Source organism: Eretmochelys imbricata, chromosome 10 (genome assembly GCF_965152235.1).
Source record: "Eretmochelys imbricata isolate rEreImb1 chromosome 10, rEreImb1.hap1, whole genome shotgun sequence".
Taxonomy (NCBI): domain Eukaryota; kingdom Metazoa; phylum Chordata; order Testudines; family Cheloniidae; genus Eretmochelys; species Eretmochelys imbricata.
Window position 1 is genome coordinate 16,560,883 of NC_135581.1, and position 18,360 is coordinate 16,579,242.

The window sequence follows — 18,360 nt, forward strand, 5'->3', positions numbered from 1 at the left end:
AAAGACAAGGTGGATGAGGTATATCTTTTATAGGATCAACTTCTGTTGGTGAAAGACAAACTTTTGAGCTACACAGAGCTCTTATTCAGGTCTGTGAAAGGCATTTATGTTATGTCTACACTGCAATTAAAAACCTGCAGCTGACCCATGCCAGCTGACTCTGGCTTGTGGGGCTCAGGCTAAGGGGCTGTTTCACTGCAGTGTAGACCGTCGGGCTGAAGCCTGGGCTCTGGGACAATGCAAAATTGGAGGGCCCCAGAGCTTGGGCTGCAGCCTGAGTCAGAACATTTATACCTCAGTTAAACAGCCCTTAGCCTGAGCCCGCAAGCCCACATCAGCTGGCATGGGCCAGCCGCGGGTTTCTAATTGCAGTGTAGACATCCCTCAGAGTTTCACAACTACATACAAGATGGAAAAAATTATTTAACATACATAGTTAACACAGCTTCCAAGGGACCATTCAAGATGAAGTGGCCCATTGACACCCCTTCTGTCATTGGACAAAAAAGGGGAGTTAGTGGAGAGATTGTTGTAATAAGCCCATACATCCAGTGTCTTTAAGACCATGTTTTTTAGTGTCTAGCAAAGTTGTGAATTTAAGCACCCAGGCTTGTCTTTTGAAGATGTTGTACAGGTCAAAGGCCAGGTCTACACTTTGTCCACATGCCTAAGCAATGTAGTTATACTAGGGCTGTCAATTAATTGCAGTTATCTCATGTGATTAACTCAAAAAAAATAATCGTGATTAATTGCACTATTAAACAATAGAATACCAATTGAAGTTTATGAAATATTTTGGATGTTTTTCTACATTTTCAAATATATTGATTTCTATTACAACACAGAATACAAAGTGTACAGTGCTCACTTTATTTTTTATTACAAATATTTGCACTATAAAAATGATAAACAAAAGAAATAGTATTTTTCAATTCACCTCATACAAGTACTGTAGTGCAATCTCTTTATCATGAAAGTGTAACTTAAAAAAAGTCTACATTTGTGTTACATAACTGCATTCAAAAACAAAACAATGTAAAACTTTAGAACCTACAAGTCCACTCAGTCCTTCTTCTTGTTCAGCCAATTGCTAAGACAAACAAGTTTGTTTACATTTACTACAGATACTACAGCCTGCTTCTTATTTACAATGTCACCTGAAAGTGAGAACAGGCATTCACGTGGCACTTTTGTAGTCAGCATTGCAAGGTCTTTACATGACAGATATGCTAAACATTCATATGCCCCTTCATGCTTTGGCCACCATTCCAGAGCACATGCTTCCATGCTGATGATGCTTGCTAAAAAAATGTGTTAATTAAATTTGCGACAGAACTCCTTGGGGGAGAATTGTATGTCCCCTGCTCTGTTTTACCAGCATTCTGCCATATATTTCATGTTCTAGCAGTCTCGGACGATGACCCAGCACATATTCATTTTAAGAACACTTTCACAGCAGATTTAATAAAACACAAAGAAGGTATCAATGTGAGATTTCTAAAAATAGCTACAGTATTCGACCCCAGGTTTAAGTACACCTCTACCCCGACATAATGCGACCCGATATAACATGAATTCGAATATAACACAGTAAAGCAGCGCTCCGGGGGAGAGGGGGGAGAGGGGGCTGCGCGCTCCAGTGGATCAAAGCAAGTCTGATATAACAGGGTTTCACCTATGAGGCTGTAAGATTTTTTGGCTCCCGAGGACAGCGTTATATTGGGGTAGAGGTGTATCTGAAGTGCCATCCAAAATCTGAGAGGGATGAGGCATGGAGCATGCTTTCAGAAGTCTTAAAAGAAACTACAGAACCCGAACCACCAAAAAAGAAAATCAACCTTGTGCTGGTGGCATCTGACTCAGATGATGAAACTGAACGTGTCAGTCCGCACTGCTTTGGCTCGTTATCAAGCAGAACACATTATCAGCATGGATGCATGTCCTCTAGAATGGTGGCTGAAGCATGAAGGGACATATGAATCTTTAGCGCATCTGGCACATAAATATCTTGTGACGCCGTCTACAACACTGTGATGCAAACGCCTGTTCTCACTTTCAGGTGACATTGAAAACAAGAAGCGGGCAGCATTACCTCCTGCAAATATAAACAAACTTGTTTGTCGGAGCGATTGGCTGAAGTAGGACTGAGTGGACTTGTAGGCTCTAAAGTTTTACATTGTTTTGTTTTTGAATGCAGGGTTTTTTTGTACATAATTCTACATTTGTAAGTTCAACTTTCATTATAAAGAGATTGCACTACAGTACTTGTACTAGGTGAACTGAAAAATACTATTTCTTTTGTTTTTTACAGAGCAAATATTTGTAATAAAAAATATAAAGTGAGCACTGTACACTTTGTAATCTATGTTGTAATTGAAATCACTATATTTGAAAATGTAAAAAAAAAATCCAAAAATATTTAAATAAATAGTATTCTATTATTGTTTAACAGCACAAATAATCACGATTAATTTTTTTAAATCACTTGACAACCCTAAATTATACTGACATGATCCCCATGTAAACAGCACCATGTCAGCGGGAGAACTGATATAGCTACCGCCTCTCGGGGAAGTAGATTAACAACACTGATAGGAGAAGCTCTCCTGTAGGCGTAGGAACGTCTTCACTAAAGTGCTACAGTGGTGTAGCTGTGCTGCTATATAGCTGTACATGAAGCCCAAGACTTAATCAGTTTGGATACTGAACCATTCTTTCATCCTTGGAATGGGCCCTCCATGTCAAGATTGAGGCACATTAGCAGTGGTGGATGTGGGGAAGCTTGCATTGCTGAGGCCATGTTCTGTTTCCAGGAATATCAACCTGGTACTCTTCACAAACACTAAAAAAAATGTACGAGCAAGGCTCCATGTCCTGCATAGCAAGCAGGGTCTAAATTCAGCTGCAAGGTCCCTGGATTCTGCTGTCCTCTGGGGTGGCAGACTGGAAATTCCACTGCAACTTCTTTACATTTTTTTGAGTTTTTAAAAATAAACATCAATACCACAAGCAGTACAGTAGCCCCCGTGTGATTTTTTGACAGAAAATTTAATGTATTTGACACTATCTCCACATCTTCAATTTTCAGCATTGACTTTTTTTGAGTGGGCAGCTGATCATTGCATTCTAGAAGTCAGGTGGGAAAGCAGGAGCTTTTGGCAGCTAGATAAGAGCAATAAAGACTTCTGGCACTGAGGAGGCATGACAAGCCATTTGGATTTGTGGGATAAGCATATTAAATAGATGTTTTTATTAAAATGATCAGCAGTGAAATATTTAGTGTTGATATTTAACCTATTATAACAGAGTACCAACTATGCTGCAAATAAGGTTTAGAACAACTTTCTGTTTAAAGATGGACTCTTCTAAATTCCACATAGTTACTTGGATTGCCTTGAAATCTTTGGGTTTTAGGGTTAATACCCTATTGAGATTAACAGGGGCAGTTCCCACGACTCAAAGCTAGTGTTTCAAGCTCTCCGTGGACTCTGGAACAGAATATTGCATGCCAAGTTTGCACTTAAGGTATGTATACACTGCAAATAAAAACCTGCAGCTGGCCAGCTGACCCAGGCTCCTGGGGCTCAGGCTGTGGGGCTGTTTCATTGCAGTGTAGACTTCTGGGTTTGGGCTGGAGGACCTTGCAAGGTGGGAGGGTCCCAGAGCTCAGGTTCCATCCTGAGCCCAGAAAGCCTACACTGCAGTGGAACAGCCCTGCAACGTGAGCCCCGTGAGCCTGAGTCAGAGGGCATGGACCAGCTGTGGGTTTTTCATTGCAGTGTACATACAACCCGAGTTCATCTTTCAAGGTTTTCTTTACAACCATGAGGACTTTACCATAAACATTAATTTAAAAAATTGAAAGTTTAGATTCTGGAGCACAATTCTGCAACAAGGAGAGGACAAGGGAGTGGAACCTTCAGCAAACTGTGCAGCTAAATAATCATGGAATAATAGATACACTAGCTCCTTACTCAGACCTAATGTTTACTATGCTGTCCAAATTTAAGCCAGTAGAAGGAGTAAGCAAGAGGAAATATTTTAATCATGCTTGGATTACACTCGCACAACCATGGATTATAACCTCATCCCTATCCCAGATGTAAAGCCTACCTGAGAGAAGCCACTGTATTCTTCTTATATAGCAACATAACACCCTCTCCATTTGTTCAACATAGTCTTCTAGTTCCTTAGGCTGAAATTGTAGGTGTTTCACAATACCCTAGAACAATTTACACCATTGGAAGAATAATGTCTTATTTCAGCAGACATGTACTATGCTGCTATGTCAGTCTGTATGGCTGCTCAGGGACATGAATGTTACCATCTAGAACACCCATGACACAGTGGCTCCCATACTACACCTTTGGCTGTTGTTGTAGGTTTAACCACATTAGGAAAACCTGGCTCTGGTCAAGCGAGGGTGCATATGATAGAATTTGACTGGATACATTTATTTCTTGCATTTTTATGGTGTCACTTTTGTTAGGTGACAGACCATTGATTAATACCTTAAGGTAAATTGCTGTTTCCCTCAGATTGTACTTTGACTAATTACGTGGAAATGTTTATAGCCAGAATCAAATCCATCAGCTACTACTCACGCACAACTCTTACTGATTTCAGTGGGAAATCTATTTGAGTAAGAACTGATAGATTTAGCCCTTTATTTTTTTTCCTTTCAAATTGCAGGGACAGAAGACATCTTAATCTAGAAACAGTCTAGGGATGTTAAGTGCATACATATATTTGTACAGGTGTGCTGTATATTACCCACAGTAATTTTAAATAATATACACCTTCTTATTAACAGATAGACCCGTGTTGTTTTTGTATATTGCGGGAAAACAACAACTTAACCCATAGGGTAAGTTTAACACTGGTTTGGCACAATTAGAGATTGACTGGAACTGTGTTAAATGAATCATGTTATGATATGCACCTCAGATACAAGGGTTCATGATATCTGCATCAACTTACATTGATTTCTACACTGGGGAAGATGGTACAGTATTTTGCTGACACTTTCTTGTGCAAAGACTCCACCATTTTCTTCTGGTGAACACAGTTGGGACCAAACATCATTCTGGGCAACTCTAACTTCAACTTTTTTATACTGTACTTGTTCAACCACTTTTAAGAGAGAAAACAGAGCACTCTGTTAAGTTAACTAGATATAGGACAGCAAAATATTAAAACCACGTACAAAACTATATTTGTCTAAGTCACAAATATTCATTTTCAATGTTAATTTCTTTTAAGTGGTCTAATAAAGATGGTGATAACATTAATAAATAACTGAATACCTCTTTGCTTGAACATATTTCATCTTCCTTTGGCAGTGTAGCAAAAGGAATAGACCTCTTCACACTTTTTTTCTTTGGATACTTTCTGTAAACTGCACCTAGCCAGAGCAGAAAAAAGTGAAGTTAAACACTCTGGGTGAAATCATGGCCATGCTTAAGTCAATGGAATCTTTTCTGTAGTTGGCATAATATATGTGCCTAAGATTCTTTAAAACACTTTGTATATAAAAAAATGTCATTTCCCTTTTAAACTTGTATTTGCTGTGGAGCATTGTGATCCAAACTTTTCCACATGGGCTCACACTACAGTGACAATATTATTGACTTATAATATCTTTGACCAGATGATTTCAAAGAACTTTACAAAGGTGGGTAAATGTCATTCCATTCAGTGTACATATACTGAAATGATGTAGAGAGAAGTGATTTGGCCAAGATCATGCAGGAAATCAATGAAAGTATAAAATAAATCACTGGTTGTATGGTTCACCATTTGACAAACCATTTTCCATACATTTCTCCCATGTGTAAAAATCAGTGTAAAAAGCTTGCTGGTGTTTAGCCAATATCTAAATAGTTTTGTAAATGAAGAGACAATTTTTTAGGTGTCAGATGCTGAGAGTACTTACCCACATTTTTTCCTTTGTCAATATAAAATACTGAGAGGGAGATCTGTGGCTGTTTTCTTGATTTATGTTTCTTCTTCCCAGAAGTCTGAGCCAATTCTTTTATTGGCTGAGCTATAATATAAAAGTAAATACTGTATTGTTTCATATAGGACAATCATGTTTGCTTTTGCAATGTTACTCCACTGTACTCTCTTTTCATAATTTTACATTGTCACAGATTGAAATACCTAAAAGATTTTACATGTAGATAAAAATGGTCAAATATTATTAACTCAGTCATGCTCTCCATATATAAGTGGGGATCAACAAGCTTAGACACTTACAAAGAGGTAAAATGAACAGATTTATGAATCTGAGGCCGAGAGATTAATACCATAATCATTGGGGAAGGCAAGTAACAATACACATTACTCCCCACTGGCTGAAACTTCAAGAGATGATGGAATATGAATTTAGAACCAAATCAGTTCTGATTTTCTAAACTGAAATAGCTTTACTTTGAAAACAATTGTCATGTTTCCTAATAGTCATAGCTGTCTGGTTAAGAAGTGTACAATTAGGTTCTCGAAAGTATTTGCGAAGATAAACACACTTGTTCTAATCTAATTATTCCAGTGGCTTTCGATATAAAATAATGAATTTTATCTATACATACGTGGTGGGATTTCTGCTTTGGCACTAGTTGGACGCCATGTCAGAGCTTTTAAGGCAGCATTTTTCTCCCCCTCATGATTGTCTTTGATATTCTAAAAGCACAGATAACGAGTGAATCTTCTAAACATTTCCTTTTGACTGTATCTTGTTACAGAATTCTCACACTCCATACACTAGAGCCTATTTTCTATCTCCCCTTTACTTTGGTACCAATGACAAATTTGCAGATGAGTTTTAGCACAGGGTAACTTTCAGGAGCACCCCAGCCCAACTAATTCACTATGCTGTATTTTCTCATTGAACTCCTATTGGCTTCAACAGCAGGGTCAGACCTTTGCTATACCACTGAATGTACAGGGAGCATTCTGGAGCAAACAGCATAACAAACCTGATCACCTCTAGCTTACATACCCTAACTACCAGATAAAGAAAAGGAGTACTTGTGGCACCTTAGAGACTAACCAATTTATTTGAGCATGAGCTTTCATGAGCTACAGCTCACTTCATCGGATGCATCTGATGAAGTGAGCTGTAGCTCACGAAAGCTCATGCTCAAATAAATTGGTTAGTCTCTAAGGTGCCACAAGTACTCCTTTTCTTTTTGCGAATACAGACTAACACGGCTGTTACTCTGAAACCTACCAGATAAAGGGAACATTAAAGGATCACTAGACTTCTATGGAGAATTCTGTGCAAGATTTTCACATCTCTAAGTATACAAGAATGCTTCAAATTCATGTCTTGTATTATACATTTGTCCTGTGTTTTTGATGTGATATTTGGTAAATACTGTCTTGGATAATTTATCATGGAACAAGTGTTGAGATTATCCACTGAGACTATTTCAGCAAAAGGTCAGGAAGCAAGAAGTCCTGAATTCTAATCATGGCTCTGATACTGACTTATTGTGTGGCTTTGGGAAAAGCCACCTCTCTGCTTCAATCTCATTTATAAAATGGAGATAATATATTGCAGCATCTCTCATAAGTCACCACGCAAGGGACAGGCAAAACTGGCTATTCAGAAATGATTTTTTTTTTTTTAAACAAAGCCAATGCAAAATTGTACTTGCTACGTTTGTATATATTTTGGTGCAGTTTCCTAGGGCAAGAGGTTGCATTACAAGTGTAGTATCTTGTACAACCCTGCAGGTATCACTATACCTACCTCACAGGGCTGTTAAGAGCATTACTTACTGATAATGTTTATGTAGCACTCAATGTAAAGTGCTATATAATTGCTGAATATTATTATGGTATTTTACCAAAAAGATATTTCCTGAAATTTCCATCTTAAGCACTTTTCTCTTCTAAAGGGCAGCATCTTACCTCTTGTGTATTGTCACTGACTAAAACAGATTTCATCTTTAAAATATGGGTAATAAATGAAATCAAACCATTCTAGCCAGAGTGAGAGCTGTAGGTTTAGGAGGCAGCAATTTCTGTGCTCTAGTTCTCTCCTTTTTCAAAAGCATCTTTAAGTCTTCTTCTGGGATAAACTGATTAACCAACTGTGTTCCTGAACGTTGCTTTAAGGATTCCACCAGCAAGGCACACTGAAATGAAAATTCAAATTGTTGCTATGCTTAACAGCTCCTTTGCAGGCAATTTAAGTATACACTTTAAACAGGCACCTTACTATTTCTTATTTGTAATACAGCAACATCTACCTGTCCCAGTCAGGATTGGAGCCCCACTGTGCTATGGACTGCACAAACACACAAAGAAAATCCCTGGCTTGAAGAGTATACAATCTGATTTAAAACAAGTCACAAACAGGATTGAGTGGGAGAGAGAGGATAAAGCCAACAACTAAATGTTTTACACAGATTAGCTATGAGAATACTAGGTGGTTAATTTAAAATGATACAAGCAATAAATAAGACATAAGACTCTCCTGAATATCTACCTTGTTTTTGTCAATGGAATCTCCTTCCCTCTGCATTTTCCTGAGCAACAAATATATCAGAATACAATATACCTTCCTCAGGGTCTTCCATATATTAAAAATTTAACTTCTAAACTGTAACTATATTACATCTGTGACAGTTTGGGGCAACTGAATCTGCAACCGCCTCCATGGTCCAACCTACTCTAGGCTTCTTGGCTTCCTCAGCCATCACATCTCTTGGTGGGGAGACCCAGGTCTTTGTCCCTCCTAACTGGGTTTTTTTCCAGGCTGCACAGTTCCTTGCCTACAGTGTGAGTTCCCTGGCAAGCCAGACTGCCTAACCATGCCTGCATCTGTGTTTTGTTTTCTCCTCAGAAACTGTGAACATTTATAAGTTGCCACACAGACCTTTTCAAACAAGCACATTTATTCTTAAGGAGAGAGCATTACAGAAAAAAAAAACATATTAAAAATAATAAAATAATCTACATACAGAGGTTACCATCTTTCCTTAGTTGAGGAGGTAGATTTTCAGTAAGAGGGGCAGATGATGAGGGGGTATATTTTTGAACATTTACCTCAAGGTGTCTAATTTTAGCATTAGTCAGAAGAACCATTTCCAAGAGAAACAGGCACATCAAATGCATGACATTACATTGAATGTAATTTGAGAAAAAAATCAAATGGCCATTTTTGTTGTATATAAATGATTCCATATTATATTAGCTTAGTTTACAAGTAAAACTGATGGCAATGCAAAATCAACCTGGGTACGAATAGTCAATTTTCTGTTACATGTATTACAGCGGTGCCTAGATGCTCCATTCCGCAAGGTGCTGTACAAAGTAAGAGCCAATTCCTGCCACAAAGAGTTTACAATCTACATGTACAAGACAGCCAAAGGTGGGAGTGGAATGGAGGCATAGAGAGATGGAGTGACTTGCCCATGGATCACACAGTAGGACAAAGGCAGAGAGGGGAATGAAACCCAGGCCTTCGGATTCCCAGTCCCAGTGCCTTATCCACTAGACCAGGGGTCTCAAACTCAAATGACCACGAGGGCCACATGAGGACTAGTACATTGGCCTGAGGGCCACACCACTGACCACCCCCCCGCTGCCCGGCCACACCCCCACTCCACCCCTTCCATGAGGCCCCACCCCTGCCCTGCCCCTTCCCACCCCTTCCCTGCCCCCATTCCAACCCCTTCCCTGAAATGCTGGGGAGGGCGGGGGTGCTGCGGGGAGCTGGCGGGCAGCAGAAAATAACCCTGTGGACTGCATGTTTGAGACCCCTGCAGTAGACTGAACTACAACTTGATTAGACTACACAGCAGAGTTCTGACCATTCTGTGTATCTTCACCAGTAATAAAAGGATTCTACAGGCCAAATTATGCCCACAGTTATATTTACTATTGCCATTTAGGTTGTTCAGAAATAATTAAAGGAATAATTTGGCCTGCAGAATCTTTATTACTGGTGATGTGTAAGAACCACCCAGCTTGAGTCTCAAAGCCCAGGCTGAGTTCACAGGATTGGCAGATAAAAAGAGCATCCTTTTACTTATAAAATCATATTTGATATGGAATCATTGAAACACAAATATGGAACACCACAAGGCCAGTTTTCTAGTTGCTTTCCAGAGCAGAACTCTATTTTTACTTTAAACATTATTTTATATTATCCTAAATCATGCACCATCTTATAAATTACTTTGATTTTGTAGCTAATGCCTGAACACCATCAACTGAACAAATATTTTAGAGCTATTTTCTAAAGAAAATTGAAAATGGTATTTTTTAAAGCATACCTTTTGGGAGTAGTTGACTGCTTTTTCCATTTCAGACACAATAATACTGATATCATCACTTTCATAAATGCCTGGTAATTAAACATATGCTTATCAATAGGTAATTATTTTAAAGAAAGTATATCGCAACTTGCAGAGCACACAAAAAAAATCAACAGAAAAAGAGAAAAAAAAAGTAAAGTGTGTACTTCATAAGGGCTAGATATAATTTAGCCCACACTTCATAAGTAATTAAAAACTTTAAAATGTTTGTCTTTAGAAATGCCTATCTGGAGTTGACTTATGATTACATTAATTTCTAATTAGGTTTTAAAATACTAAAGTACAGAAATCCTGCATCATTATTAAACTTTTATATTGCAGTAGCACCTAGAGGCCTTAACTGGGATGAGCCCTCTGTCTATTTCAGTGCCAGTATAATGTCTTAACACAATGTAAAGGAGAAGCTATTTGTCTCAGGAAACAGTTGCATGTAATAGTGCAGAGATGGGCAAACTATGGCCTGTGGGACCATCCTGCCCAGGCTCTGAGCTCCTGGCCAGGGAGGCTAGCCTCCGGCCCCTCTCCTGCAGCCTCAGTTTACTGCGCCGCCGGCACGATGCTCTGGGCGGCGGGGCTGCAAGCTCCTAGGGCAGCGCAGCTTCAGAGCCCGGCCACCGGTGCTCCAGGCAGTGCGGTAAGGGGGCAAGAAGCGTGGGGGGGGGGGCGGGGGGGGGAAGTGGATAGGGGTTGGGGCGGTCAGAAGGCAGGGGGGAAGTCAGGAAGGAGAGGAGGGGTTGGATGGGGTGGCAGGGGGCAGTTAGGGGCTGGGAGTGGTCAGGGGACAGAGAGCAGGGGGGGTGGGGTTGGATGGGGGGTGGGAGCTGGGCCATGCCTGGCTGTTTGGGGAGGCACAGTCCCCCCAGCTGGCCCTCCATACAATTTCAGAAACCCGATGCAGCCCTCAGGCCAAAAAGTTTGCTCGCCCCTGTAATAGTGCATTACTAACTTGCCCAATAGAGGAGGAATGTATGAAGATGGAAGTTAAAAAACATACCTGTTTCTCCAAACCAATGAAACCTTCCATTGGCCGCATGTGCTATTTCTCTAAACACGCTGGCAGTTTCATTTGGACTGGCATAGCGGGATGGAATAATGCCATTGGGGTCAAAGCCATTTACACTGAACAGACAAACGTGAAGCTGCAAATCACAACCTCCACAGACATCGGCCATATAAGTATTAACTGTATGCTACAAGACAAAAAGAAAGGCTACCACCATGAACTTCAGAAGAGTGACTATTTTATTGACTTGCAGGGCCAAATTCTCAGCTGGTGTAAATCAATGCCATTCCACTGAAGTCACTATATCGCTTCATACCAACTGAGGATCTGACCCTCAGAGTTTAACTTTAAGTAAATTTACTCTAGAGTTAGTCACAGAATTGATGAGAGATTTCTCCTTATAATTTAAATCCTCTTCTGTCTGGAGAATGATGTGTGGCCTGGCAGAAGTGGACTGTTGTCTTCTCCTGCAGATGGGGCATGGGAGGGCTGATGAAGAGTTGCCAGATAGAGGAAGGAGTGGGCAAGGAAGATCCTGCTGTCACTAGAAAAAGGGATCTACAGTGCCTGTGAGTGCTGGGGGGTGGGTCACACAAAAACATCCAGAACCTTTTGAGATTCACCCAGCAATACTTCCTGCCTTGAGTTATACAGGAATGAATAATTTCAGGAGGTGAAGTCACAGATCCTGGTACCATTAATGGGCTTACTTATATGAAAGACAAGTGTTCTATCACCAAACTACAGAAGGCAGGTGAAAAAAGTTTGAGGTTAATTCTGAATAAGCAATAAATATTTACAAAGAACATGCAAAATTTTGTATTGATACCCACCATCTCCTGGTCAGGAACTCCAGTGGTAAGTAGATAAAGTCCTTGAGATACATGTTTGTCTTTATCTTTGAGGTCTACTTCCACTGCTCTTCTTAGAGCACTCATGAAATTTCTACTGCCTTTGCACTGCAGGCTCAACACCCATCTAGAAAGAGTTTTATACTAATAATCAGAATGCAAAGAATATGCAATAGAAAGACTTTTCTGCAGGAAGCAATAAAACCCACCGTCTCAACTAAAATCTCATGGTGATGTACTGAAATATAGAAATAGCTTTTGAATTATGACACACAGCACAGCCCGATGATACAATGGCCCAAGTGGACTGGCCTAATTTTACTGCAGCCCTGGCAAATTAGCAACTCTGAAAAGGGTCAAGGCACAGTTTTAAGGCAGAAGGATTATTAATGCACATTATATAGGAAAGCTGTAATATGAGACTCCATGTTAACTCATAATTCTACACACTCATGCATCAACAGAACTGTTTACTAAATTCCATTCAGTTACATCTGTGCAGATCTTCTGAAGATAATGGGACTGCATAGATTCAATAAGGGTATAATTTGGCATGCAGAGTGGTGCTGGTATTAGGAAAGAAAGAATCCAGACTGACTTTCAGCTCTCAGGTTGTATCTGAAGGTTTGGCAGTTATTTTATAAACTACCTTTACACTTCTGAACGGAGCACATATGATATGGAAATAATTTCAACACACTAAATATTAAATGCTATCACGCTGTTGTCACAAGTAATTTTTCAGATTAGAACTACACAAACTATAGGATAGCACACCATACTAAACTTTTTACATCTGCAAAATTACTCACTGCTTTGGTTAAACCTGGTTCTATGCTACATTTGTTCTAGGATAAGCACTTTCATTAAATTCATAAATATAAGCAAATTATAGTTTGATTGTACCTCCAGGCACTTTGTAAATTTTCTGAATTTGAAGGAACCATTTCTGGTTTCCAAGACTTGATGTCACTTCCAAATCTTTGGAGAAAACAAAACAGCAGTTACATTTTCAAATTATAGCTCTCAAGGATACAATGTAAATTCCCTAGATAAAATCTAGCATTACAGATGTTTGTCATCTGATATCAGTTTGTGTTTCAAACCGTGGAACATTCCACACCTACCTGTGTATTAAGGAATTTAGCATTGTTGTATACTAGGAAAAATAATATCAAAGTTCATACACTATTGTATTTATGTCTCTTGTAAATTGCAAGAGGGATTTTGCAGTGGAGGGACCTGATAAACCCAACTATTTTTTTAAATGTGATGTTTTTTGACACTTTAATTTTGCAACTGTTCTCAGTACTATAATATGCACAGTATTTGTTATCACAGAATCATAGAATATCAGGGTTGGAAGGGACCTCAGGAGGTCATCTAGTCCAACCCCCTGCTCAAAGCAGGGCCAATCCCCAACTAAATCATCCCAGCCAGGGCTTTGTCAAGCCTGACCTTAAAAATATCTAAGGAAAGAGATTCCACCACCTCCCTAGGTAACGCATTCCAGTGTTTTTTTTACACTGTTTTAATGTTTTTGAACATTATCTGGGTTCACTGAAATGTGCAAAATCATGAAGCATAAACATCATAAAGTAGATGATGATCCTTAATTACCAGACTGGCCACCGTATATTTCAACTATTTAAAATAGTGATAAGGGCAAATTAGGGTGTCTTTCATAGGCTATTCTTGTAATTATTCTATCACAAAAAGTTAAATACGGTAAAATATCATCTAAATCAGATAAGACATTGGCAATCTTTAGTAGCTAGCCAGCCACCTTGCATGTCATTTTTCTATTTAGCCACCTGTGTACTGCTTGCTCACAATGTGTTATAGGTAATTGTTTAAAGAAAAATATTTTTGATCTGCTACTTACGCTATAATATTGAAGAAATCCTTGTTTGACATTTGTTCTTCAAGTAAAAGTCGCAAGGAATGTTGGATATGAATGATGTACAACAAATTTGTTACTGAGATATCAACAAGTATAACAACCCTACACAAGGAACACATACCTTAATTAAAAGGGACCCAAATCACAGACAATATTTCTATCACTCTGTTTAGATATTTTAATCACTACTGAATTAATTATTGTTCAAGTTTTGGCCTTAAAAATCTATGAAGTAATAGATTTCTTCCCTCGCACCACTGCAGAACTAGGGTAAAAGAAAACACACTTAGTATGGAATAAGCTAGTCCGCATCCTGGAAACACAGGGACAATTCATGTGATTAATAGGGCTGTCAAATGATTAAAAAAATTAATTGCGATTAATCGCAGTTTAAATTGCACTATAAATATATTTTGATGTTTTTCTAAATTTTCAAATATATTGATTTCAGTTACAACACAGAATACAAAAAGTACAGTGCTCACTGTTATTTTTATTACAAATATTTACACTGTAAAAAAGATAAATAAAAGAAAAGCATTTTTCAATTCACCTCATCCAAGTACTGTAGTGAGATCTCTTTATCATGACAGTGCAATCTACAAATGTACATTTTTTTGTTTGTTACATAACTCAAAAACAAAACATGCAAATGCCTGTTCTCACTTTCAAGTGACATTGTAAATAAGAAGTGGGCAGCATTATCTCCCGTAAACAAACCTGTTTCTCTTAGCGACTTGGTGAACAAGAAGTAGGACAGAGTCGACTTGTAGGCGCTAAAGTTTTATATTGTTTTGTTGTAGCCAGCATTGCAAGATATTTATGTGCCAGATGCACTAAAGATACATATGTCCCTTCATGCTTCAACCACCATTCCAGAGGACATGCGTCCAGGCTGAAAACGGGCTCTGCTCAAAAACTATCCAAAGCAGTGCGGATCGACGCATGTTCATTTTCACCATCTGAGTCAGATGCCACCAGCAGAAGGTTGATTTTCTTTTTTGGGGTTTGGGTTCTGTAGTTTTCACATTGGAGTGTTGCTCTTTTAAGACATTTGAAAGCATGCGCCACACCTTGTCCCTCTCAGAGTTTGGAAGGCACTTCAGATTCTTAAACCTTTGGTCGAGTGATATAGCTATCTTTAGAAATCTCACATTGGTACCTTCTTTGCATTTTGTCAAATCTGTAGTGAAAGTGTTCTTAAAATGAAGAACATGTGCTGGGTCATCATCCGAGACTGCTATAACATGAAATAGATGGCAGAATGCAGGTAAAACAGAGAAGGCGACATACGATTCTCCCCCAAGGAGTTTAGTCACAAAATTCATTAATTAATTATTTTTTTAACGAGCATCATCAGCATGGAAGCATGTTCTCTGGAATGGTGGCTGAAGCATGAAGGAGTATACGAATCTTTAGCATATCTGGCACGTAAAGATCTTGCAATGCTGGCTACAAAAGATCCATGTGAACGCCGGTTCACACTTTCAGGTGACATTGTAAGCAAACGGGCATCATTATCTCCTGTAAATGGAACCAAACGTTTGTCTTAGCGATTGGCTGAACAAGAAGTAAGAGTAAATGGACTTGTAAGCCCTAAAGTTTTACATTGTTTTGTTTTTGAGTGCAGTTATGTAACAAAAAAAAAAAATCTACATTTGTAAGTTGCACTTTCATGATAAAGAGATTGCACTACAGTACTTGTATGAGGTGAAATGAAAAATACTATTTCTTTTGTTTATCATTTTTACAGTGCAAATATTTGTAATAAAAATAATATAAAGTGAGCACTGTATACTTTGTATTCTGTGTTGTAATAGAAATAAATATATTTGAAAATATAGAAAAACATCCACAATATTTAATAGGTAATTAATTTATTGAATTGGTATTCTATTGTTTAACAGTGTGATTAATTGAGATTAATCACAGTTAATTTTTTAAAGCACAATTAACTTTTTGAGTTAATCATGTGTAACCGTGATTAATCGAAAGCCCTAATATTTTTTATATATATATACACATACACACACACACACACACACACACACACACACTCTGTGGCAGAGCTCCGACCTTGTCCCCGTGGGTCCCGTGCTTCCAGGCGGTTTATGCTAGCTTCAGAGGCTCACTGCAACCCTCCACGTAGGCCTTCTCTCCCTAGGGCCAGGGACACAGTCTACTGAGCCCTTTTCATCCTAAGCCAGCAAGGAGGTTGGTGAGAGAACTCCCACAGTCTCTGTTGCTCCTACTGCCTCATACCAAAACAGTTTAGCCTCGTGTCCTGCCAGGGGCCTGTTTTCCCCTCGCAGGAGGTGTTTCTGTAGTGGTGGGTTGGGGGGAACCCAGGCCCGCTCTCTACTTTGGGTTCCAGCCCAGGGACCCTAATGGTAGCAGCTGTTGGCAGCCAACCTTTCACTGCCAAAGTTGCTACATTTCCCTGGGCCACTTCCCCTCAGCTCTCCTGCTTCTCTCTTCTTCTCTCTTACCTTAGGGCTCCCTTACCAATGACTTGAGGGTGTCTTCATTAACCAGCCCTTCAGCCGTACTTCCTCTCCTCTGGCTCCCTGGAGTGAGCCCTTTTATAGTATCAGAGGGGCCTTAATTAGAGTCAGGTGGTCATATTAGCTTAATGGCCTCACCTGACTCTTTGCAGGTTAATTGGAGTCAGGTGTTCTCATTAGCCTGGAGTAGTCCCTGATCTGGTCAGTCAGGGAACAGAAAACTGTTAATCCAGTTGCCAGTATATCTGCCTTCTGCTACTCTGCTGTACCCAACTGTCTATCACAATATTTTATATATATATACATACATAGAGAGAGAGAGAATATAATTCTCACAGCAAAATGACTGACCAAGTATTATTATTTTATTAACTACAATTGGTTAATAACATAGTAAAAACATCCTGATTGGTTAATAATTAAATCATAGTGTTTTAATATCATGTGCTGCAAAGAGCCACAGAAGACATATTAAAGAGTCATTTGCGGCTTAGGAACCTCAGTCTGAGTATCACAGATTTAGCATTGTGTTCGTCAGTGACTGTTTGATTTTAAATAATCACAATCTAACATAATGAGATCAAGCTGTATTATGGTCCTAATCCAGCAAACAATAATGCACATGCCTAATTTTAATCACATGAATAGTCCCTGTAAGTGTTTCCAGGATTGGGCCCTTACTTATTCCACACAGAATGTGTTTTGTTTTACCCTAATGCTGGACCCGGACCCAGGCAATACACCTCAAAAGGTGAGAAGAGTGGTCTCCCACCATTTTTACTGTGGTTCATAATTCCATATACTGTTTTTTGGGAAAAAAGTATTAAGTGTATGAGTGGGGCTGGGTGGAAGATTTGGTGTCTGAGCCTTCACAGTAGGAAGCTTTAACACTAAGTACAGATGGCTCAATGTGCTTTGCAGGAAGAGTCTTAATGTTTTAGCCTTTGTGACCATACACATCAGGCTCTGTTTACATGGGATTTAAGACAGAACATTTCCCAAAGGGTCATTTCTTAGATACCTCAAATTTAAATGTGTATATTAACCGGTCTCATTGAAGCTATGGCTTCTTTTCTAGTATATTTGAACTTTAGTGTCTTTATGGTCCACTGAACATCCCATCATCAATAATAAAAAGATATAGCTACATGCTGAACAGTACAATATCAGGTTTCAGAGTAGCAGCCATGTTAGTCTGTATTCGCAAAAAGAAAAGGAGTACTTGTGGCACCTTAGAGACTAACAAATTTATTTGAGCATAAGCTTTCATGAGCTACAGCTCACTTTATCGGATGCATTATATCATCATATCAGTTTTCAAAAATGGATACTTAAATTGCATGCACAAGTCACATATCTGCAAATGATGCATTTAGGTGTGTACATTTTTTGTACTGTGTCTCTATGCTCATTTACAGGCACAAAGTTAACACTGCCAAATTAGGATGCCACTTCTGCAACAGGGACCCAGAACGCCCAATATTAATACCTCCGTTCACAAACAGTTCCCCATATTCTTCTGCTAGCGATAGAAAGCCAGTCTATTCGCCTCTCATATGTTCTCACCGTTCTATCAAGCTGTTTCTGTGAACAAAATATAGACAACTGACGAATGGTGGTTTTTAAAATAATCTAAATTAACATGTTTCTATTTCAGACTAAATTTGTATTTCCAAATATTTGTTGACCTAAAAATAGGATAATTGACTATGACAAACTATACACATTTTAGTGAATAAAATCCACGTATTTAAACTGATGGAAATGA

General features: G+C 39.0%; 1 protein-coding gene across 1 annotated transcript in view; it reads right to left on the reverse strand.

Moving 5' to 3' along the window:
- Nucleotides 1–18,360, reverse strand: part of VWA3A (von Willebrand factor A domain containing 3A) — a 60,363-nt gene that overhangs the window by 9,421 nt on the left and 32,582 nt on the right. The window contains exons 15-26 of the mRNA XM_077828461.1: nt 18,082–18,176; nt 14,071–14,190; nt 13,092–13,166; nt 12,168–12,312; nt 11,326–11,521; nt 10,290–10,360; nt 7,986–8,144; nt 6,591–6,681; nt 5,936–6,046; nt 5,307–5,404; nt 4,981–5,133; nt 4,114–4,222 (exon numbers count right to left, since the gene is read on the reverse strand). Coding sequence (XP_077684587.1) covers nt 4,114–4,222; nt 4,981–5,133; nt 5,307–5,404; nt 5,936–6,046; nt 6,591–6,681; nt 7,986–8,144; nt 10,290–10,360; nt 11,326–11,521; nt 12,168–12,312; nt 13,092–13,166; nt 14,071–14,190; nt 18,082–18,176 — 1,423 coding nt within the window. The remainder of the gene's footprint in view (nt 1–4,113; nt 4,223–4,980; nt 5,134–5,306; nt 5,405–5,935; nt 6,047–6,590; nt 6,682–7,985; nt 8,145–10,289; nt 10,361–11,325; nt 11,522–12,167; nt 12,313–13,091; nt 13,167–14,070; nt 14,191–18,081; nt 18,177–18,360) is intronic.